This window comes from Crinia signifera, chromosome 9, assembly GCF_055691185.1.
Source record: "Crinia signifera chromosome 9, ASM5569118v1, whole genome shotgun sequence".
NCBI lineage: Eukaryota > Metazoa > Chordata > Amphibia > Anura > Myobatrachidae > Crinia > Crinia signifera.
This window is the reverse complement of record NC_139225.1, coordinates 147496002-147520322: the sequence shown is the minus strand read 5'-3', so window position 1 is coordinate 147520322 and position 24321 is coordinate 147496002. Positions and strand designations below refer to the sequence as shown.

The window sequence follows — 24321 nt, the reverse complement described above, 5'->3', positions numbered from 1 at the left end:
TTAATTTGTGAACATTTGCATATGAGAAAGATGGTTAGAATTGTATGAAAGATGCCTGTATTGCAACTTGAGTTATAGGTGAAATGTGTTAAATAGAGAGCATATGATGTGGAAGGGGGTCTGTATTGTTTTGTTTAATTAAAAAGCGGTTACAGAGTAAGATGTACATTGATAGTGTGGATGGTACAGTGACATTTGTGGGTGTGGGGGGGGGGGGCTGTGTGTGCATGTTGTTTAGGTGTGTGTGTGTGCAATAGTATAGTAGGGTGTTTCTGAGTCAGCGGCTCCCCACTGGCGGAGGACACGACACAGGAAAACAGGAGGCTGGGTAGTGATAGGGGTGTGTGGGCATAAGGGGGACTAAAGAGGAGGGTGGGAGATACTGTGCAGCTTCTGCCAGTGGGTGAGGGTCCAGCGTGGCAGTACAGGAGTACAGGATGGTGGCCCTTAGTCAGTGTCTCCTCCTACTGGGTGGGAGTTCGGGTGCATGAGAGCAGGAGGCTGGGCTATGAGGCATGATAGGGGCATGTGGGCAAAACAGCGTCAGCGACTCCCCAGTGGTGGAAGTTACGGTTCAGGAGAGCAGGAAGCTGGGTAGTGATAGGGGTGTGTGAGTATACGGGGGACTAAAGAGGGGCTTAGGGGTGCTGCCGTGGGTGGATGCCGTGAATTGCGGGAGGGGGGGTCGCGGGGGGGGGGGGTGGGTACCGCGAATTGTGGATGGGGGGGGGGGCGCGGGGGGTTGCAGTGAATCGCGGGAGGGTGGGCCGCGGGGGGTTGCCGCAATGACAGGAGGGGGGGGGTCAGGGGTGGGGAATCGCGGTAGGGGGGTCGTAGGGGGCACCGTGAACAGCGGGAGGGGGGCCACGGGGGGTTGGCGCGAATCGTGGGAGGGCGGGTTGCGGGGTGCCGCAATCGCAGGAGGGGGGGTGTCACGGGGTGGGGCCGCGAATCGCGGGGGTGCCGCGAATTGCGGGGGGTGTGCTGCAAATCGCGGGAGGGGGGTCGCGGGGGGTGCCGCAAATCGCCACAAGAAAAAATCAACACAGAAAGTTCAATACATGTAAATGTTGACATAAGTGTGGCACTTCATCGGTGTCCATGTCGACACATGAGAATGAATATGAAAACATTAAAAAAAGAAAAATAAATCTTCAAAAACTCATGTCAACCTTTTTCATTGTCGACCATAGCAGTGCCAGTGTTTTGCATGTGCCATTTAATCCTGGGGTTGCCATGAATCGTGCGCGGGGGTGGGGGGGAGGGAGGAGGTGAGGGGTGTCCTCGAATCACGGGAGGAGGGGTCGTGGGTGGATGCCGTGAATTGTGGGAGGGGGGGTCGTGGGGGGGGTGGGTGTGCCGCGAATTGTGGGAGGGGGGGGGCGGGGGGTTGCAGTGAATCGCGGGAGGGTGGGTCGCGGGGGCGGGGGGTTGATGCAATGACAGGAGGGGGGGTCAGGGGTGGGGAATCGCGGTAGGGGGGGTCGTGGGGGCACCGTGAACCGCGGGAGGGGGGGCCGGGGGGTTGGCGCGAATCGTGGGAGGGGGGGTCGCGGGGTGCCGCGAATAGCAGGAGGGGTGGTGTCACGGGGTGGGGCCGCGAATCACGGGAGTCACCGGGGGTGCCGCGAATTGCAGGGGGGTGTGCTGCAAATCGCGGGAGGGGGGTCGCGGGGGGTGCCGCGAATTGCCACAAGAAAAAATCAACACAGAAAGGTTAACACATGTAAATGTTGACATAAGTGTGGCACTTCATTGGTGTCCATGTCGACACATGAGAATGAATATGAAAACATTGAAAAAGTGAAAAATAAATCTTGTCAACCTTTTTCATTGTCGACCATAGCCATGTCAGTGTTTTGCATGTGCCATTTAATCGTTGGGATGCCGTGAATGGGGGGGGGGGGGGGGAGGGAGGGAGGTGCATACCCAACATGACCCTCTCCAGGAGGGACACATTGCTCTGTTTCTGGACTTTCTTCTTAATTTATGGATTACCATCACCTGTGCTTAAACACCTTTCTTATCAATTACCCTGTTTAAAACAGGTGATGACTAGAGACAGGATTATATGCAACATAAAAAGCTTGAAATATGCATGCAAATATGCATGAAAAATATTTAAAATATGCATGAAAAGTGTTAAAATATGCTACATTAAATAATAAAAAAAGTACTTTTTAACTTATTTATTTAAAAATCAGCATACAATTAGTTGCAAATAAACCTCAAAAATAGGCCCACAACATCTGCAGATGTCTAGTGCTGTTCACAGGATTTTTTTTCTTCCTGGCTGCTATAGCATACTGCAGTGTCCAAAGCTCTTCTTGCATCAACTACACGGACCCTCATCTCCAGCGCCGATGGTTCAAATGTCAACTTAGCGTGTGAGGGCGGCGCAGTGGAAGGCTTCCTCCCTGCACCGCATATTCACTGTGACACGGCATTTCCTCCGCGCCGCGTGATGTCACAACCCGTCCGCCCGACTCCTCTGCTGCAGAAGTCTGTCTCTTGGTGTAAAGTCCCAGGCCAGGGGCAGTCAAAGGTTCAGGAGCTTCGTAATGGCATCCGCCCTGACTGACTTTTATCAACATGGATTGGCAGCCTAGAGCACTGTCAGACATAGCGTACATCCAAGGTTCCCCACACTGCGCACATATTGCCCCAGCCTGCACACTCTACCACTGCCTGGTCAGCAGCAGCAGGGCAAAGCAGTGCTGTGACTCGCGGGTGGAAAGGGGACGGGGCCTAAAATATGCACCATCACTAGATTTTAGGTTAAATATGCAATAACCAGTGAGAATGGGCAAAATATGCAAATGCATATGCAAATATGCAAATGCATATAATCCTGTCTCTAGTGATGACAATCATAAATTAAGCTGGAAGTCCACAACCCAGCGTTACAGCTCCAGACACACTTTGAGTGACAGATGTAGCCAAATATATAAGAGATTGCTGAATCCATCTGGACCTGGCGTTTTATTTAACCTTAGGAGTTTAATAGCATCTCTTACTTCTTGTTCTAATATTGGTTTGTTTAGATCTATGGTTTGTTCTGTCTTTAATTTTGGAAGGTTAACTCTACTCAGAAATGTATTTATATCTTCCTCATTAGGTTGTGGGGTTTCTGTATCAAATTTGAGATTATACAGTCTTTTATAATATTCTGCGAATATTTCCGTAATTTCTGATGGGTTCGTTATTTTGGCTCCATTTTTATTATATATTTCTCTCACTTGTTTCCTAATTTGTCTACCTTTGATCTTATTTACCAATAGTTTTGAGGCCTTATTGCTTTCGGAATATAGTTTTTGTTGGAATTTCCTCATATTCCTCTTTATTTGGTCTATATTCTCATTTTCTATTTCTATCCTAAGTTTATTTAATTTAACTAATAGCTCCTTATTTTGGGGATTTTTCTTATGTTCCTCCTCTAGGGTTTTAATCTCGCCTGATCTTCTAATTTGGATATCTTGTTCTCGTTTTCGCTCTATGGAGTTTAGCTGTATAAGTTTGCCTCTTAGAACTGCTTTTAATGTGCACCAAAAATTCAAATAGTTTGTGTCCTCTGGTTTATTGGTAGAGCAATATTGATCTATGGTTGCCTCTATCTGTTGTCTTATATCTGTTCTTTTTATCAAGTATCTTGGTAGTGTCCATATCCTTCGCTTTGGTGGTCTACAATTATTATCCCACACAATCATAACTGGGGCATGGTCAGACCAAGATCTTGGTAATATCTCAGCTTTTTTAATTTGTTGTAATGTATTTTTATCTGCCAATATTAGATCTATTCTTAAATTCAAAGATTGCTGGTTTTTACTATTATTGTTTAAAGTTTTATCCAAATATGGATCTAATGTGGAATTGAAATCTCCCATAACGAATATAGTTTTTTTTGCTATTTGTTTTATTTTCCTCCAAACTTTTTTCAGAAAGGTCTCCTGATATGAGTTAGGGGCGTATATGGCTGCAAAGGTAACTTCTTGATCTTCCAGTGTACCATTTAGTAAAATATATCTCCCCTGTTTGTCCACATGTTGTGATTCCACCTCAAAGTTTACATTCTTCCTAAAAAGTATTGCCACTCCCCTTTTCTTACATATATCACTTGCAAAATAAGCTTTAGTATAGATATGGTCATACATTTTGGGTGGGTTCACTCTTGAGAAGTGGGTCTCCTGTACTCCTGCCACCTCTATTCCATGTGTATGGAGATATTGAAGAACTCTTTTCCTCTTTTGAGGTGAGTTTAAGCCCTTCGCATTAATTGTTAAGATTTTAACCATGTCTTTCCCCTTTCTTTTTGCTTTCCCGGACACTTCTCCTGTTTCCCCTTCTCCCCCTCCCATCCCCTCCCTTATCTTCTCTTCCCTCCAGATATATGATACTTCCGTTTTTCCTTTTCTACCCATCGGGACTGACAACTGACACACTCCACATTCATACCCACTCACTTTCATATCCATCTCTTGCTCTTTTTCTGTGTTATTAGAGCACTCCTAACCTCTACTCCTCGAGGCTTCCCTTTACTTGGGGGGTTAGCGGTAACCCATCCCTATGCTCACTCCTTTTATGCCTACTTTTATCAATTATTAATTATTAATTATGGCCCAGTTTAGCGCCTTTACTTCTCTTTCTTTTCCTTTCCCTTTTTTTTCCCTTCCTTTCTTCCTTTCTACTACTCTAATCTCCTATATTTCCCCTAGCGGGGGAGAGAAAACAAACAAACAAAAAAATAATAAAAAAAAAAAAATTTTTTATCTATCCCTCACTTTTAGATAACGACTATGGAGAATTTTATGATGCACGTACCAATATTGTGGAATCCCTTCCTACTCTATTCTTACTTCCCTTCTTCCCTCCCCGCCTCTCATTCTATCCTTTACTGCCTCTTAATTCTAGTGATCCCCTCCCCTGGGGCGCTTGCTTCCTAACCCTCCCCTCCCTTACTCTATTCCCCACCCCCCTTTCCCTACTCTTATCTAACAGTGATTCTGTATCTCAAATTTATTTGTGTCTTTTCCAAACATCTATAGGTTTTTTGATCTATAGTGATCTTTATCTAAGTGCCACAATGTGAAACTCTTAGTGCTAAAACAAACCCCCAAAAAAAGACAGGTGATATTTAATAGAACAGGTATCTTATTACTATGGACTAGTTTCAGCTTTCCGTTTCATCGAACAAATACAAATACCCCCCCTCCCCCTCCCCTCCCCTCTCTCCTCTCTTCTCCTATCTATTGATTAATCAAATCTCAAAATTCTTTGTGACTCTTCCGTGCTTTTGGTGAATTTTTTGATCAATACTGATCTTTACCTAGGTGAAGCAATATATAGATATGTAAAACAAATCCGCTAAAGCAGATAATATTCAGTCATACATGCCTCTAGTTCTCATAGTATTATGTTGACACTTCAATTCTTAAAAAACTATTTCCTTGATCTATAGTGATCCTTATCTACATGACACAATGTGAAAACTCTTAATAATAAAACAAGTGAGACAAAATAAAACATCTATGAGTTTTTTTGATCTATGAGTTTTTTTTGATCTATAGCAGTGGTTCCCAAACTGTGTGCCGTGGCTCCCTGGGGTGCCTCGGGACACATGCAGGGGTGCCCTGGGTTGGTGGTCCAGGACCAACTCAAATTATTAATGGTTAATTATTTATGAGCAAAACCAGTGCTGGTGGCTGCCAATCATAAAATATGTACAAACAGAAGCAAATCCTGCCCTTTACCACATAACTGACCCTAGGAATCGTATATAAACCCAATCAAATTAATTTTATTTTGGCATAGGGGTGCCGTGAAAAAAATCTGATACTCTAGGGTGCCGTGATTCAAAAAAGATTGGGAACCCCTGATCTATAGTGATCTTTATCTAAATGCCACAGTGTAAATTCTTAATAATAAAGCAAACCCCCCCCCAAAAAAAAAAAAAAAAACACGTGACATTTAATAAAACAGGTATCTTGTTCCTATGAACTGGTTTCAACTTTCTGTTTCATCGAGCAAATACCCCTCCTATCCCCATTCCCACCTCCCCTTCTCCCTCCCCTCCCCTCCCCCCTATCCATTAGCTAATCAGATCTCAAAATTTGTGACTCTTCCACACTTTTAGTGAATCTTTTTTGATCAATACTGATCTTCACCTAGGTGTATGTAGATATATAAAACAAATCCTCTAAAACAGATAATATTTAGTCATACATGCCTCTAATTATCTTAGTATTATGTTGACGCTTCAGTTCTTGAAGTAAGAACTATTTTCTTTTGATCTATAGTGATCCTTATCTACATACCACCATGTGAAAACTCTTAAGGCCCCCATACACTAGCCGATTTTGGTCAGATTTCGGCCAGATCAGTCGGATCTGGGCGAAATCGGACCAAAATCGGCTAGTTTTGATGTCCCCTCAGATCCGATGCGCTCTCTCAGCCAGTCAGCAATTGGCTGAGAGAGCGCTCAGCCAATCACAGGCTCATTGTATAGGCTTTTTTTTTTCTAGCACTGACAGCTCCCGGCTCTATGCCGCCTGTGTCCCCCGCAGCGTCCCCAGCCCCCCTGCTCCCACCAGCAGCCCTGCTCTGTAGCCCCCCTTCCCCCTGCTCCCCGGGTTTTTTACATGTGATAAATCGAGATGATTTATCACATGTAAAAAATGGCACATCAAGTGCCAATCTAATCAAGCTCCCCCGGGGAGCAGCCGGGGAAGCTCAAGGGGAAGTCGCCCTAGTGTATGGGGGCCTTTAGTAATAAACAGGTAAGGGAAAGGAGAGGAGAAAAAAAAAAAGGGGGGGGGGAGGGGGGGGGGGGGGGAGAGAAAAAAAAATAGAACAAGCATCTTATTACTATGAACTGATTTCAACTGTCCGTTTCACCGGACAAATTTTTTACTCAATACTGATCTTTAGCTGAATGAAGCAGTGTATGGATATATGAAACAAGTCCATTAAGACAGTTAAAATTCAGTCCTAATCTTCAAGTACTCAAGCTTCATCGGATCATCGAGTAGAATATCAGGGAAAGTCCAAAAAAAAAAAAAAAAAGAGAGAAAAAAAAAAAATTATTAAAAAAAAAAAAAATTCCCTTCTTTTCCCCTTCTCCTTCCTCTTCAAATAAAAAAAAAATAATTAAGAGAAGAAGATTTTTTTTTTTTTAAATAGAAATAAATAAATACCCCCCCCCCCCCCGCCTGGGTCTAATAAAGAAAAAAAAATAGGCACGTAACTCAAATTATAAGAAGCATAATCTGAGCTTTAAGCCTAAATTTATGAGTTTGTCTCTACTGTCCCACTCTGGTCCAATCTTCGCATATAGGTTGTAGGGTCTCTTCTCTTCCTTCCAGATTCCTATGGCTCCCCTCCTTCAATAATCTAAGGGTTTGTTCCTCCGAAGTAACAATTCTGAGGCTCCCTTGGTATTGAAAGATTAGTTTCACTGGGAATCCCCACTTATAATCAATCCCAGCTTCTCTCAAGGTTGTTGTGACTTTATTTAGCGATCTTCTTTTCCACATTGTTTCGGCTGAGAAATCATTGAACAGCTGCCACATGCCCAAGATCTCTTTTGCTTCTTTGAATCTGGCCGCTCTCATAATTTGGTCTTTTATTTGCGGATGATGGAACTTCATAATCACATCTCTGGGGGCATCCTGGGGCGCTTTTTTAGTTTTTGGTAATCTATGGATCCGGTCTATGGATATTTGTCTGGGTGGGGTCTCTGGGAGTAGTTTTTGAAAGATATTCAGCACGTGTTGTTCCAGGTCTTTTGTTGGTATATCTTCTGTTATTCCTCTTATTTTCAGATTCCCTCTTCTTGATCTATCTTCTAGGTTTATTGTTTTATCCTTCAGTATTCTTAATTCTTCTTGGGTATTCTGATATTTGTTTAAGAGTTCATTATGTGACCTTATTAATTCTGAAACTTTTTGTTCTGTTTGAGTTGTTCTCTCTCCCAGGCCCTCCACCTCCTTTGTTATCTCATGGATTGTCGCTGTAAACTCATTAGTGAGGTCGCTTTTTAATTCTGAAAGTAGTTGTACCATTTTTCGGAGGGTTATTGGCTCATCCATCTGGTCTTCTGTCTCTATTTCACTTGTTGGTGAATTTACTTTGGAAGGTGGGGTTTTATTCAGTGGGGTAGTTATGGAGGAGATTGAATGTCTCCCTTTCTGTTTTTGTTTTCTCTCAGAGTGGGGGGTTTAAAGAAGTTAGCTGCTGAATCAGCTGGTGGTTTACTTCTTTTAGGTGACATCTTAACCGCCTGTAATATCTCTTTGCAGTGTTTTCCACTGTGCAGCCTCCACCTTTATTCTCTTTGCTGTTACTCTTGTACTTGCCCTTTAAGAGATATATAACAGGTATATTGTATATAAATATATACCGTTTTAGTAACTCTCCCCCTTCCCTATTCACTCTTCCTATTGGGCTCTTCCCTCTGCTCCTAAGCTTAATTTTTCATAGTGTGAGCATAGGTTTGGGTATTGCTTCACATTACTTTAAGGTTCCATTTATATTTATGTTTCTCCCGGGCTATATCTTGATTACATGAGGCTTTATTTCGGATGTCTTATACACCATACAGTGCTTGCGGGTTCTATGCGGATTAGGTGATTTAGGTGGGGGTATTTTCATATAAACCGGGTGGGAGATCTAAGGGTATTCTACAGTCAATTTACTCAGTCTTTAGTTTTTTTTTTTAAATAATCTTTATTATTATTTTCTGAAGCAAAACAGGAATCAGACATATATATATATATATATATATATATATATATATATATAACAGTAGAAGGGGTATTCATAACACATACATATATACGTTATATATATATACATAACACATTCATACAAAACGTTCCATGTCTCACTGTCTAAAACTACCCCTGGATCCCCCCCCCCCATCTCATCCCCAGCCCCCCCCCCCCCCCCCCCCCCCCCGCTTGGCGTTTATGTTATCATACTATGTTTTTATTTGGTTGCTATTCTTGTTTACCAGATCATGTATTCTTGTTATTCCCCTGTAGAATGCCGCATTCCTGTTTCTGAAGCTAAGTTCACCATCTATGGACTATTGATCCGCATTATATTTGTTAGGGTGGCTTAGTTGTACAATGAAGTCTAATAAAGAGAAGTGGAAAATATTTTTTTTTTTTTTATATATATATATATATAAAAGTGATAATTGTGTATTGAAGATACCGGGATCTTCAAAGAAGAATAAAGTGCGTATTGCGGGGAAGGGAATTTCTCCCTAATCCGCCGTGTGGATTGTTATCATGTTTATTATTACTATCTATTTACAGAGTGTAGAGTGTTATTTTAAGGCAGTTTTCTTAGAATACTGCGAAGTGGCAGACAGTTTAGAGGAGATAAGTGTTCCGTAAATCATCAAGTGACTTTGATATAACGTGGGCCTATTTTATTTGGGGTTCTCTCTATTTGTAGGACATTTAATTAATCAGATTTTATGTCTCTGTATCGGGAAAAAGCTCCATCCAGCGATGCCAGATTTTCTGGTATTTAGGCAAAGTGTTTCTGCTGATGTGGAGGTACTTTTCATGCCTAAGTGTATAGTTTACTAAAGCTTTCCAGCATATCAACTTCAGTTCACTTTTGGCCATCCAGTTTCTGGCAACAGTAACCTTTGCCAAGGCGCATAGGTTGTTAATATACTGCCGGTCTCTGGCCTCGAGGTAGCAGTCTTCGAGAATGTTTAGGAGACAGCCTTTTGCAGTCAGGGTGGCTCTAGGAATTCCAGAGTCTACTATCGTTTGGATGACTTCTTCCCAGTACAGAGACACATGTTGGCATTGCCATATCAGGTGAAAGAACGTTCCTGGGCTGGCATTGCACTTAGGGCACATTGCTGATGCCTGTCCTTTAAACTTAACCATACGAGTTGCGGACATATATGCTCTATGCAAAATAAAGAATTGGACCCGGATAGCGCTTGTAGCGTGAGAGATGTGAAGAACCGCTGTATGCCACTCCTCCTCCTCTATTGGCCCTAGGTCCTGTATCCACTTCCTCCTCAACACTTCCATGTTATCCTTACCCTTTTCCTAATTTAAGCATTTGTATAATCTACTAACTAATTTACTCTTCCCGCCTACCTTGATTATGATTTTAATAGGAGACTCTCGGAAAACCGGGGGTTTCCCTGAAAACTGAGCCTCAAGGGCAGTTTTTAGCTGTAGATATCGATAAAAATATGTTTTAGGAAGACCAAATTCGGCCTTAAGTTCATCGAAGGTTTTTATTCTACCCAGGGCATAGATTTTACTAAGGGTGGTAATTGAGTGACTATTCCAAGCTTCTTTAACTTGGAGTGATGTTAATTCTGGGAATGTTGAGGAGTCATCTATTGGGAGTAGCGGGTCTATGCCATGAATATTTAGCATTTTGGTGGCTTCCTGCCAGACTTTAATAGCTTGCCTCACCAATGGTAAATCTGGGGTGGAAATGCCTGGTTGTAGGATTCTATTTTTAGGGTGGCACATAGGGGCGGTATGGGTTACCACCGCCTTTGCCAGGTCACTGTCCTCTCCCACCATTAGCCAGGGGCGGAGTTGCGACAACTGAGCGGCTATATAATATAGACGAAAATCTGGGAGCCCCAGGCCGCCAGCCCTCTTATTCATCATAAGTTTGTTCAACTGGATCTTTGGGCGTGTGTTGTGCCAAATCAATGACGAAAGTTTGCTATTCATTTTCCTGAATATGGTTTTAGGTAGGAAAACTGGGGATTGCTGGATTAAGTAGAGCAGCTGCGGAAGGACCACCATTTTAATTAGGTTAACCCGCCCAGTGGCTGTTAATGGTAGCTTGCTCCAGGATTTGAATTTGGCATCTAATTTATTTAAAATCGGGAGAATGTTAATCTGGACAAATTCCTCTGTATTACGAGTGATCTGAATCCCCAGATATTTGAATTTAGTTGCCCAAGTCAATCTTAGGGGGGTGGCAGTGTATGAGTCGCAGCTGTACCAAGGTACATGATGTGAGATTTATTCCAATTAATCTGAAAACTGGAGAGTTTACCGAAATCGGAAATCAGTTTAAGGATAATTGGAAGAGTATCTCTATAATCAAAAAGATAGATTAATACGTCGTCTGCGTACAGAGACACAACATCGGTCTCATGGGCCATTCGCAGACCTCTAATGTCGGGGTGGGTCCTTAATATGTGCAGGCAAGAGGTTCAATTGCAAGTGCAAATAGTAGGGGGGAGAGGGGGCACCCCTGTCTAGTGCCCCTAGAGAGTCTGAAAGCCGGAGAGGTCCAACCGTTCAGGGAGACCCTGGCGGTGGGGCATTTATATAGGAGTTGTATCCATTTGATAAAGTTGGTACCAAATCCAAATGCCCTCAATGTGGCCCATAAATATGGCCACTCTACGACATCGAATGCCTTAGTGGCATCAAGGGAAATGACTGCGGGTTGGCTTTCAGGCTCAATAGGTAGCTGCAGATGTGTATATAATCTTCGCAGATTTGCAGCCGTAGATTTGCCTGGCATAAATCCAGATTGACTGGGGTGTATTATTTTTAATATGTGTTTTACTAATCTATTTGCAAGGATTTTATCGAGGTTTTTAGCCTCATTGGATAGCAACGATATGGGGCGATATGAGTCGAGACTACATGGCTCTTTCCCCTGTTTTAATATCAGTGCTATCTTAGCCTCTGCCATTGATGCGGGAATCGCGCCTTCCTCAAAGCATCGGGTCAGGGTGGTATGTAGTAGGGGGGCGATTGTGTCTATATGTTTTTTAAAGACCTCTGCGGGAATTCCATCCAACCCGGGGGCTTTATTTCCCGGCAGCTCTTTTATTGCCTGATGGACTTCATTGATGTTTATCGGTTTTTCTAGGTCTTGGCTGTCGGGTTGAGAGAGATTCGGAAGTTCTATGCCCTCGAGCTGTAGTTTCAGATCATCTGGGGTGATTTTAAGCTCAGAGGTGTATAGCTCCTCAAAGTATTTGGAGAATATTCCCGCCATCTGTGGTGTGTCAGATATCAATTGTCCTTGTACGTCTTTTATAGGACCTATGCATGAGGGTGGGGCTTCGGCTTTTGCCAAATAGGCAAGATATCGCCCTGTTTTGTCCGCTGTTTGGTAGGCCTTACAGGACCGATACATCATCTTTTTGGTATTTTCGTCCTGTATTGCCGCCAACCAGGTCTGGTGGGCGTCTTGCCAGCTTTGCCATAGTATTTCAGATTTACTTAGTATATATTCAGATTCTAGACCCAAACATTTTAGTTCCATGGCCTGTAGCCGTTCCTTATTTTCTTTTCTAATTTCCGTTATTCGTTTTCTGAATACACCTCGCATATAGGCTTTGAAGGCATCCTACTCGACCGCGGCGCTTGCCGTTCCCCTATTGTTCGCCCAATATTCCTGCCAGAAGTTTTCAATGCTGTCAACAGGTCCCATCTGATGTAGCCATGATGGATTTAATTTCCAAAACCCCTGGCCTCTTTCTAATCCAAGTACAAATTCCATCATTATAGGAGAGTGATCTGATATGCCACGGGGCTTGTACTCTATATTCTTAACCATAGGAATGAAGGACCTAGATGACAGCATTAAATCGATTCTGGAGAAGGTTTTGTGTGTTAAGGAGTAACAGGAATATTGAAGGGCCTTTGGGTTCCGTTCTCGCCAAACATCCACCCAGCCTAGGTCCCGTATGAGGTTTGGAAAGGCGCCACCACTCCCCGATACTGTGGTGGAGCTGCTTCTCCATCTATCCATATTCGGATCTAGGGTATTGTTGAAGTCCCCTGTGCAAATTACTAATGCGGAGGGGTTACCTGCCGCAAAGGTGACGGCCTTCACCAATACCTCATAGGAGAAGGGAGGGGGAATATATACTGCAAGCAGTACCAGCGGGGAAGAGTTAATTACGCACTCCAAGAAGACAAACCTACCCCCCGGATCTACTTCAGTCCGGTTGCATATAAAGGTTAAGGATTTCCTAACGAGTATGGAAACTCCTCGAGAGGAAGTTGTGAACGGGGCATGAAATGCCCACCCCACCCAACGCTGCTTTAGGGCCATGAGTTTGCCACCAACCAGGTGGGTTTCTGATAAACAAGCTATATCTGCCCCATAAGTTCGTATCTGGTTTAGAACAAGAGAGCGTTTAATCTTATTGTTTAAACCCCTAACGTTCCATGCTAAGAGCTTGACCATCCTTTGATTTGTTTATATATTCCCGATAGTCGTGCCATCCAATCTGGCAATCTGATCCAATTTTTAAATATAGAGCAGTTTTTAGCACAATGCAGAGGCCCAAAAAGGTCATAAACAAGACAATTACCATTCACAGAACATATTACAGTTTTAACTATTCCCAAGTGGGTTTCAACCTCCCCATACCCTGTATACCCGCTCCCTGTAGGCATACCTATCCCCCATCCCTCCCACCCGCCCCCCACCCCCCCCCCCCAAGAAGAGAAAGAAAAGAAAAAAATATAGGGAAAAGGGGAAAGAGAAAAAACAAAGGAAAAACATGGATGTACTGACAAAAAGGAAGTCGCATGACGGGGACTGAGAATCTCATCCCCTACCCAGCCATACATGCCGAGAAAAGAAATCAGCAAAAGAAGAAAAAAAAAGGAAAGTACAAAAAAATATATATATATATATATATATGGTGAAAAGAAGGAAAAAAACTGCCATTTGGGGGCTGAAAAAAAAAGAAAAGAGCCACCCCTGAGCGGGGGAGCTCCCCAGCATGAATACTCTGTCAAAAAAGAGAGAGAACAAAAAAAAAAAAAAAAAAAGTCTATGCATCTCCCAGTATCTTGTAGTTACACCGGCGCCGCTTGCTTAGGTCCTGGCAGTCTTGAATCGAGCCATTGTGCGGCATCGTTTGGGTTGGAGAAAAAGTGTGTTTGACTGTTGTCCGATACTCACAGCTTTGAGGGGAATATCATGGAGTAGTTTATGTTTTGTTCTCGTAGTTTCCTCTTGATATCCCCAAATTTTGCTCTTTCTCTTTGCACGTCCAGGGCGAGTTCCGGATAATCGGAGATCTTATTCCCGTTATACAGTAAGGGACCGTTGGTGCGTAATGAGCGCATAATCGTGTCTCTGTCTACAAAGTTCAGGAACTTTACTATGAATGTTCGTGGTGGAGCCCCAGGGGGCGGGGGTCTGAACGGGACTCTGTGGGCACGTTCTGCAACAAATTGTGGTGAGAAAGCAGTTTTGCCAATGGCGTCTCTTAGCAGTTTTTCAATAAATTTTGGGGGATCTGTTCCCTCTGCATGCTCTGGTAGGCCCACAAATCTGAGGTTATTTCGCCTCATCCTGCCCTCCATCTCTGTTAGCCTGGATTTGAGCTCAGAGGTTTGCTGGGTATAGTTGTTCATTTTTTTGAGCCATTGAACATTGGTGTCTTCTAATAGCGATATTCGCTGCTCAGCTTCATTCATACGCTCAGTTACTGCTTTAAGATCAGATTTCATAGATACAATTTCAGCCTGGAGGTCTTGTATCTGCCCTGATAGGCGTGTTTCTGAGTTAGCAATAGCGTCCATTACCTGTTGCAGTGTGGGACCTACCGCCTGGTCAGGACTTTTATGTTTCGTGGGAGTAGACTGCGGTGTAGTAGTCTGGGTCTGGGGTGGATTGCTAGTTTGTGCCCTGGCAAATCTTTCCAGTCGAGCGGAGGTTGTGGCGTTACCGGTTTTGCCCATCTTGATCAAATGGAGAAAGATGGCGAGTGGTGCTATTAGTGGGCTATCTTATGACCAGTAGATTTTATGTGCCACACACCTATCCCAAAAGTTAGTTCTAGTTTGCTGTTAACTAGCCTCTATCTCACAGCTTACAGAAACTCCAGGCGCTTATTCAGGGAGTGAGCTTTACGGTCTGTACTGAGTATGCAGCAAACAAAAAAAAAAAAAATATATGAAAAAAAGAGAAAATTTTTATACTGCACCAGTTCCAGACGGTCTGTCTACTGCCCAACTGGCCATGGTCCCTTTGCAGGTTCCTTATAGTGTATTTTGGCTGAAGGGTCACAGTGGTCTGGACGGAGTAGGTTAGACAAACCCAAAGCACCTACAGGGGCGTATTCAAAATGTCTCGCCTCTGGCTCCGGTCTGTTCTGCTCTGCAGGATCAGCGTTGGACTGGGGTCGTTACCGGGGCTGTTTAGGAGAGCCTCACACAACAGTGGGATTTCAGGGACCCCCGCAGGGACGGTTCACCGTCTCAGCTTTCTCTGCCTGGCGTAGTACTGCGACCACCGCAGCCTCTCACCTCCGCCCAAGTCACTTGCACGCAGACGCTGGGTCAGGAGGTCTCCTCTATGGGTGTCCACTCCGTCAACGGCCGCTGAGTTACCAGGCGTTGTTGCTTGGCGTGTCCGCCTCTGCTATCTCACGCTGTGACCCGGGACCCCTGCTTCCGGCCGCCGGGCAGGAGCGCGTCTACTTCCTTCTCCTGCACGCGTTGCTCTTTGCGCTGCTCCCGGCTCTATGGTACTAATCGCCGGTTACTGAGGGAAGCTGTATGCGGTAGGGAGTTGCGAAGTTTTTACTTCATGCTGGGGAGCTCAAGCACCATACTCCTTACTCCCGCTCCGTCGTGGCTCCGCCCCCCCCCTCCTTCCTCTCAGTCTTTAGTTTTAGAGAGTTTCCAACTTAATAAGCACCAAGGTTCGAGTCTCACCTCTCTCTTGCCTCCTCGGTACCCGTCTACCTCCTTGTAGGTCTCTGTCTGGGCTCACGCCTGCCGCTGGGCGTTCTCGCCCTGCAGTAGGGCTCGACCCGGTCGCTTGTCCGGCTGTTTAGTTGCGTGTTTTTTCGGCCGCACTGAGCCAGCACGCCAAGGAGTTCCTACTCTCACGTGGCGTCCCCGGCGTCTCACGCAGCAGCTATCGTGATCAATGCTGGAATCCGCCCCCACCTCTTTGCTCACAATGGGGCAGATGTATTAAGCCTTAAAAAGAGATAAATGTAAGGGTGATAAGGAGAGATAAACGTCCAGCCAATTACCTGCCAACTGCCATGTTAGAGCCTGTGTTTGAAAAAAGTCAGTAAGGAGCTGATTGGCTGGACGTTTATCTCTCCTTATCACCCTTGCATTTATCTCTTGTTAAGGTTTAATACATCTGCCCCAATATCCGCCTCACCGCTCGTCTTCCTCTGGTAAGCCTGCCGGGAGAAGGTGCCGCAAGGCATCCACTGTTATCCGGTGTCCTAGGCACGAGACCCTCTTGCTGGGATTCTCCTGCCTGCTGCGTCCGGACGTGACGTGTGAAGCAGCTCCACGCCCCCATATGTAGTGTATTCTGATGTCATTAAAGCCAGATTATGATTATTGTTTGTACCCCTCTATGTTTTTAGCCGATAGATGTTTGTCCAACCTTATTTTAAACGTATTTATTGTGTCTTCCGACACCCAATCTCCATCTGCCGACACCACATCTCCAGGAAGAGAGTTCCATAGTTTGGCTGCCCTGACCGTAAAAATGTTTTCATTCTAAGTGACAAAATCTTCTTTCCTCTAATTTAAACTTGTGCCCATGTGTCCTAGAATCCTTCCTTGCAGTAAAAATGGCGCTTGACAGTTTCTTATATTGGCCCCTATATTTGTACATGTTAAGCATGTTCCCCCTCTTCTCTAGCGTAAACAATCCCAATTTGTTCAATCTGTCCTCGTAGCTTTAATTCTCCATTCCCTTTATTATCCATTCCCTTTATATATAATCTTGCCTGCACAGTATATTCTTTTGTTCGATTTCCACTAAACATGACCCCGCATCGGCAACGAATGCGGCTTAAAACCATTTGATTTCAACTATACTGTATAGTCAAAATCGAATAGAAAGTCAGGATCGCACCGGGTGTACACTTCATTACACTAACATAGCTGCTAATGGCACCAATATATGTAAAACCAGCTTACCCATACGTCCTAACTGTCCCGATGTTGGGAGGTGTCGGTTATCAGAAATGTTGGTTGTTGACATCAAGCTGTGACCATGAGGGGGAATGTTCTCCTGGAGATGGACATAGATCAGATTCAGCCTTTCAGAGTAGCTTGAGTATAACTACTGTACATCCCAGTGTCAAACATCTGAAGTTCTAACGAGGTATGGGAATTTGTTATTATACATTTGTCTGTATTATTGGTCCTTTTATATATATATAAAGTGACTTTAAATTGTCCTATAAAGAATAACTCCACCTGTTTTGTCCACAGATAACGCTTCTTTTCCTCTGGCTCACTTCTCCTCCCTTATCACTGCTTCATACATCTACCTCATTGTGTCACTCAGTGGCGTAGCAACAGTCCCTGCAGACCCTGCGGTGATGGGTTGTGGGCGCCTGAAGTACTCCGGGCCACAACACCACTGTCAGTGCAGCAGAGAGGAACCACCGGCCTGAGGAGCTTCACCATGGGAGAGATAGATGGTAGATGTGGCGGCGGCCATTTTGGGAGGGACATTTTCAATAGTATAATATGAGCAGACACAAACAGCAGAATCCGCCAGGACTGCACGAACAGCAGTCGGGTGGGGGTTCTCCTGACAACGAGCAGAAACCCAAACAACAAGCAGGTAGTATAGGGGATGGGGGGGGGGGGGGTTTCCACTGGTCTAAGTGATTATTTTCATGCATGGCCCATGACTTGTATGTATGTGCTGAAATGTGGGCAGTCATGTATCCCTGTATGATGGAAGATGACGACTGAATGAATTCATACTCTGTAAATGTTCCACATCCTTTATTTATAAAACACACATTATACAGAGTCTATTACATGTATGGGGTCCGGAATCCAGGAAAAAACACAACTTCGCAGCCACTACATGCACGTACACACTGGTCTACACACTCCCTGTGCCGACTGTCCACCGTTCATGCTGAGGACAGTACAGGGGCGCTGATTATGTGCACAGTGCACTATAGTGGAACGATCTGTACAAGGCTGTGTCTATTATTATTACTATTTTCCAACACTTGTGTATACGAGCCCAACACTAAGACAAGCGACATAGTAAATAACACATATATTACACAATACAGTTCTTGCACACACATTGGACTACGCAACAGTGTTCAGCAAAATCCAGAGCACTATCTGCTGTACGTAGTTCTCGTTTTATCATCTAAATCAGTATTGGGGAACCAGCTGTTGCTAAACTACACATCCCAGCATGCCCTGCAACAGATTAAGCATGGCCAAAAAGAAAAACTGTAATAGAGCATGCTGGGATGTGTAGTTCAACAACAGCTGGAGGGCCGAAGGTTCCCCGTTCCCTGATCTAAATCCTACTGCTAAGTCGTGTACGTTATTTCAAATAAGGATTGAGCAGAATACAAGAAACAAACCACATATATTTCACTCTGAATATCTTAGAAAATCCTATATAATACACTCTAAGGAAGCCATTGTAGGGAAGGTTCAGTCAGAGCCAGGTAAGTGCTTTCATTGTCTATATATCAGAATAGTGCATAAAAAGGGCAGATGTATTAAGCCTGGTGAAGTGATAAAGTGGAAGGCCAATCAGCTGTGTTTGAAAAAAACGACAGTTGGGATTTGATTGGCTGGTGCGTTACCACCTTCCACTTTATCACTTCACCGTTTGTAGCGGAGAGAAGTTCTGTGAAGAGATTCACGAGTAGGTGCCGCAATATAATAACTACTAGGCCCAGAACTAAGGAGGGGGATAGGGCAAGAAAGAATAAAACTGAATGATGATAACAAGATTGAACCAAACTGTGGCAACTGCTTCCTGGGTACATTAGTAAGATCCATATGTCCTGTACGGGAATATATTGATATACAATAAACCCCATTCCCCAGACTTGTCTTTTGCTTTCTTGTTTAGGTGCAGCTGTCTAAGTAGACATACGTTTCTATTACCCTACACCCCCGCTCTGTGCCAAATTCTACTCATCCCCATTGGGTAGGCGGGTCTCAGTTGCCATTTTGTAGGAGCCTGTAATAAGCTCCTCTTTTCTTAACAAGGTCCTCGTGAGTCCCGCGCTCCTCTATCCGGCCCCCCTCCAGGACTAGGATCTGATGTGCATTTCGTATAGTGCGGAGTCTGTGAGCGATGATCAGCAGAGAGAGGCCTTGGATACTCTGCAGAGACTGCTGGATCTGTGGAAGAGACATAGGGAGGGAGATGTATTAAGCCTTCCTCATTTTATCACTCTCCAAGACAGAACGCACAGGAGACAGGGTAACAGCATAAGAGAAGGATAACTCCGTACCTCATGCTCCGTGTGCACATCCAGACAACTTGCAGCCTCGTCCAGAATGAGCAGCTGGGGTCTCGGTGCCAGCGCGCGGGCAAGAGCGATTCGCTGCTTCTGACCAACACCCAGCTGATTCCCAGTGCTGCCGACGTCTGACACAGAGGAGACATAACACTAATAATTATCCTCATACACAGAACCCTGCAGCCAGGACTGAGAACGTCAGCGCCCTAGGTCATTATTCAGTCTATATACTGCGCGGCTGCGTTCTCACCTTGCAGTGCCGCTAATGTATATCATGGCTGCGGTATATCTGCAATGGAGGCAGGCTGGGAGAACTGGGAGGAGATAATACAGTGACTACAGATATACTGTATAATATATAGTTACTGGCCTTGCTGGGTCCATGATACAGTATGGGCCTTATTCTGGTTGACTCGCTCGGACGCGAATTCCCACGGGGACCAATGTTTTGCGCATGCGCAGCAGCATTTCTGTGCATGTGTATATGCTGGGTGCAATTCTACACGCATATGCACAAGTGGTCTGGACAACCCTTACATATGCGTGCGCCTTCGCCATCATTCGATGGTGAGCGACCATCGAAAGATGGGGGAGATTCCCACTGACATGCAAATGGATGGTCATATAAAACATCCATTCGCAACCTTGCGAACGAATCCCGATTGAGAATCGTTGGCGCCTGCTAACCATTCACAAGGCAGGGGATAGGGTGATTCGCAAGGATGCAAATTCGTTTCCGAGCGAGCCAACCAGAATAAGGCCCTATCTGTACATAGAGGTACAATTTACATAATGTCACCATAAATTCCACATTTGCCGACTCTTGTGCTGAACGGCCATTTACAGTGACTCCGCGTATCAGTATATGGAGGTATTATTAATGGTACATAGTAACAGGATGTACTGAGAATATGGGCTGCTAATCTCAGGATCAGGCATGAGAGGCCCCTCATCTGCAGGACTTGAATTGATAAAGACAGCAGTCAATGTCAATAAACCCTACAAAAGAGATGGCCAAACCGGTCCTCGTGGTCTACCAACAGTCCATGTTTTCCAGGCCACCTGTGGTTCTGTAGAATGTGTCGGTTAGAAATGAATGTAGCGGATGTTTGAGTGTGTGACAGTTATTAATGACTACACCTGTGCATTAGCTAGGGGGTCTGAGAAATGTGATAGTTAGTAATGACTGCACCTGTGCACCAGCAACATGGTAAGGGAAGCATGGCAGTTAATAATGACCACACCAGCGTACCGGCTAGGTGGTCTGGGGAACATGGGGGGGGGGGGGTCTGGGGAACATGACAGCTAGTTATGACAACACCTGTGCACCAGTTAGGTGGTCTGGGAAAAGTTACAAATAATAATGACTACATCTGTGCACCAGTTAAGTGGTCTGGGAAAAGTGACAGTAATTACTACACCTGTACACCAGAGGTGTGACCTAGGAAACATGACAGAAATTACTGCACCTGTGCACCAGCTAGGTGGTCTGGGAGATGTGACAGTTAGTAATGACTGCATCTGTGGACCAGCTAGGTGGTCTGGGAGATGTGACAGTTAGTAATGACTACACCTGTGCACCAGCTAGGTGGTCTGGGGAACATGACAGTAATTACTACACCTGTGCACCAGCTAGGTGGTCTGGGAAACATGACAGTAATTACTACACCTGTGCACCAGCTAGGTGGTCTGGGAGATGTGACAGTTAATAATGACTGCACCTGTTCACCAGCTAGGTGGCCTGGGAAACGTGACAGTAATTACTACACCTGTACACCAGATAGGTGACCTGGGAAACATGACAGTAATGACTACACCTGTGCACCAGCTAGGTGGCCTGGGAAACGTGACAGTAATTACTACACCTGTACACCAGATAGGTGACCTGGGAAACATGACAGTAATGACTACACCTGTACACCAGATAGGTGACCTGGGAAACATGACAGTAATGACTACACCTGTGCACCAGCTAGGTGGTCTGGGAGATGTGACAGTTAGTAATGACTGCACCTGTGCACCAGCTAGGTGGCCTGGGAAACATGACAGTAATGACTACACCTGTACACCAGATAGGTGACCTGGGAAACATGACAGTAATGACTACACCTGTGCACCAGCTAGGTGGTCTGGGAGATGTGACAGTTAGTAATGACTGCACCTGTGCACCAGCTAGGTGGTCTGGGAGATGTGACAGTTAGTAATGACTGCACCTGTTCACCAGCTAGGTGGCCTGGGAAACATGACAGTAATGACTACACCTGTACACCAGATAGGTGACCTGGGAAACATGACAGTAATGACTACACCTGTGCACCAGCTAGGTGGTCTGGGAAACATGACAGTAATTACTACACCTGTACACCAGATAGGTGACCTGGGAAACATGACAGTAATGACTACACCTGTGCACCAGCTAAGTGATCTGAGAGATGTGACAGTTAATAATGACTGCACCTGTTCACCAGCTAGGTGGCCTGGGAAACATGACAGTAATTACTACACCTGTACACCAGATAGGTGACCTGGGAAACATGACAGTAATGACTACACCTGTACACCAGATAGGTGACCTGGGAAACATGACAGTAATGACTACACCTGTGCACCAGCTAGGTGGTCTGGGAGATGTGACAGTTAGTAATGACTGCACCTGTGCACCAGCTAGGTGGCATGGGAAACATGACAGTAATGACTACAGCTGTGCACCAGCTAGGTGGTCTGGGAGATGTGACAGTTAATAATGACTACACCTGTGCACCAGCTAGGTGGCCTGGGAAACATGACAGTAATTACTACACCTCTGCCCCAGCCAGGTGGTCTGGGAAATGGGACAGTTAGTAATGACTGCACCTGTGCACCAGCTAGGTGGTCTTAAAAATGTGAACTTTTGTTAGATCTCAAGGATCAGTTTGACCAGCTGTGCCCTACAAGTTACTGTATATACCTGGTCAGAAGAGCTTGCAATCTAGCCACTGAATGAAATGGAACTTTTATCAGATTCTGGCAAATTTGCAGCAGGTGCACAGAGCAATGATATTATTGTTGCGTGGCCAGGCGGAGGCTGCACCACATCCCAGTCTCACCTGTGTTGTATCCCGCGTCCAGGTCTCGGATGAAGACATCAGCCTTTGCCTCTCTCGCTGCGGCTTCCAGCTGATGATCAGCGGGGTCCCGGAGGCCGTAAGCGATATTTTCTTTGATTGTTCCAGAAAAGAGAACAGGGTTTTGAGCCACCAGCGTCACCTGCAGAATACATCATCATATTTGTCACAAGTTATTAACCGTAAGGTAAAGGACCACTAAGGCTGATATACATGTTTATTATCTATAAAGGATGTCCGGTGAGCAGACAGGTGGCAGTGTAAGTGCTGGGTAGGTGGCAGACAGTCTGTACTGTATCACACACGCCTGCAGTGAGTGTCTGGTGAGCAGACAGGTGGCAGTGCATAGCAGTGTGTGCTGGGTAGGTGGCATACAGTCTGTACTGTATCACACACTCCTGCAGTGAGTGTCTGGTGAGCAGTGAGGTGGCAGTGCATGGCAGTGAGTGCTGGGTAGGTGGCAGACAGTCTGCACTGTATAACACACTCCTGCAGTGAGTGTCCGGTGAGCAGTGAGGTGGCAGTGTGAGTGCTGGGTAGGTGGCAGACCGTCTGTACTGTATCCCACACTCCTGCAGTGAGTGTCTGGTGAGCAGTAAGGTGGCAGTGCATGGCAGTGTGAGTGCTGGGTAGGTAGCAGACAGTCTGTACTGTATCACACACTCCTGCAGTGAGTGTCCGGTGAGCAGAGAGATGGCAGTGTGAGTGCTGGGTAGGTGGCAGACAGTCTGTTATGTATCTCATACTCTTGGAGTGTCTGGTGAGCAGAGAGATGGCAGTGTGAGAGCTGGGTAGGTGGCAGACAGTCTGTACTGTATCACACACTCCTGCAGTGAGTGTCTGGTGAGCAGTGAGGTGGCAGTGCATGGCAGTGTGAGTGCTGGGTAGGTGGCAGACAGTCTGTACTGTATCACACACTCCTGCAGTGAGTGTCTGGTGAGCAGAGAGGTGGCAGTGCATGGCAGTGCGAGTGCTGGGTAGGTGGCAGACAGTTTGTACTGTATCTCATACTCCTGCAGTGAGTGTCCGGTGAGCAGAGAGATGGCAGTGTGAGTGCTGGGTAGGTGGCAGACAGTCTGTACTGTATCTCATACTCCTGCAGTGAGTGTCCGGTGAGCAGAGAGATGGCAGTGCATGGCAGTGTGAGTGCTGGGTAGGTGGCAGACAGTCTGTACTGTATCCCATACTCCTGCAGTGACTGTCTGGTGAGCAGTGAGGTGGCAGTGCATGGCAGAGTGCGAGTGTTGGGTAGGTTGCAGACAGTCTGTACTGTATAACACACTCCTGCAGTGAGTGTCTGGTGAGCAAAGAGGTGGCAGTGCATGGCAGAGTGCGAGTGCTGGGTAGGTGGCAGACAGTCTGTATTGTATCACACACTCCTGCAGTGAGTGTCTGGTGCGCAGAGAGGTGGCAGTGCATGGCAGTGTGAGTGCTGGGTAGGTGGCAGACAGTCTGTACTGTATCACACACTCCTGCAGTGAGTGTCCGGTGAGCAGAGAGGTGGCAGTGCATGGCAGAGTGCGAGTGCTGCGTAGGTGGCAGACAGTCTGTACTGTATCACACACTCCTGCAGTGAGTGTCTGGTGAGCAGTGAGGTGGCAGTGCATGGCAGTGTGAGTGCTGGGTAGGTGGCAGACAGTCTGTACTGTATCACACACTCCTGCAGTGAGTGTCCGGTGAGCAGAGAGGTGGCAGTGCATGGCAGTGTAAGCGCTGGGTAGGTGGCAGACAGTCTGTACTGTATCCCATACTCCTGCAGTGAGGGTCCGTGAGCAGTGAGGTGGCAGTGCATGGCAGTGTGAGTGCTGGGTAGGTGGCAGACAGTCTGTACTGTATCACACACTCCTGCAGTGAGTGTCTGGTGAGCAGAGAGATGGCAGTGCATGGCAGTGTGAGTGCTGGGTAGGTGGCAGACAGTCTGTACTGTATCACACACTCCTGCAGTGA

At 45.6% G+C, this 24321-nt stretch overlaps 1 protein-coding gene across 5 annotated transcripts in view; it reads right to left on the bottom strand.

The window, feature by feature from the left end:
* Positions 1-17750: 17750 nt before the first annotated feature.
* Positions 17751-24321, bottom strand: part of LOC146036265 (antigen peptide transporter 2-like) — a 52083-nt gene continuing 45512 nt past the window's right edge. For all 5 annotated transcript variants that reach the window (XM_083160156.1, XM_083160157.1, XM_083160155.1 and 2 more), the window contains 3 exons: positions 22357-22516; positions 19262-19398; positions 17751-19148 (listed from right to left, as the gene is read on the bottom strand). In XM_083160156.1, the coding sequence (XP_083016282.1) occupies positions 18963-19148; positions 19262-19398; positions 22357-22516 (483 nt within the window). In that variant the 3' untranslated portion in view covers positions 17751-18962. The remainder of the gene's footprint in view (positions 19149-19261; positions 19399-22356; positions 22517-24321) is intronic.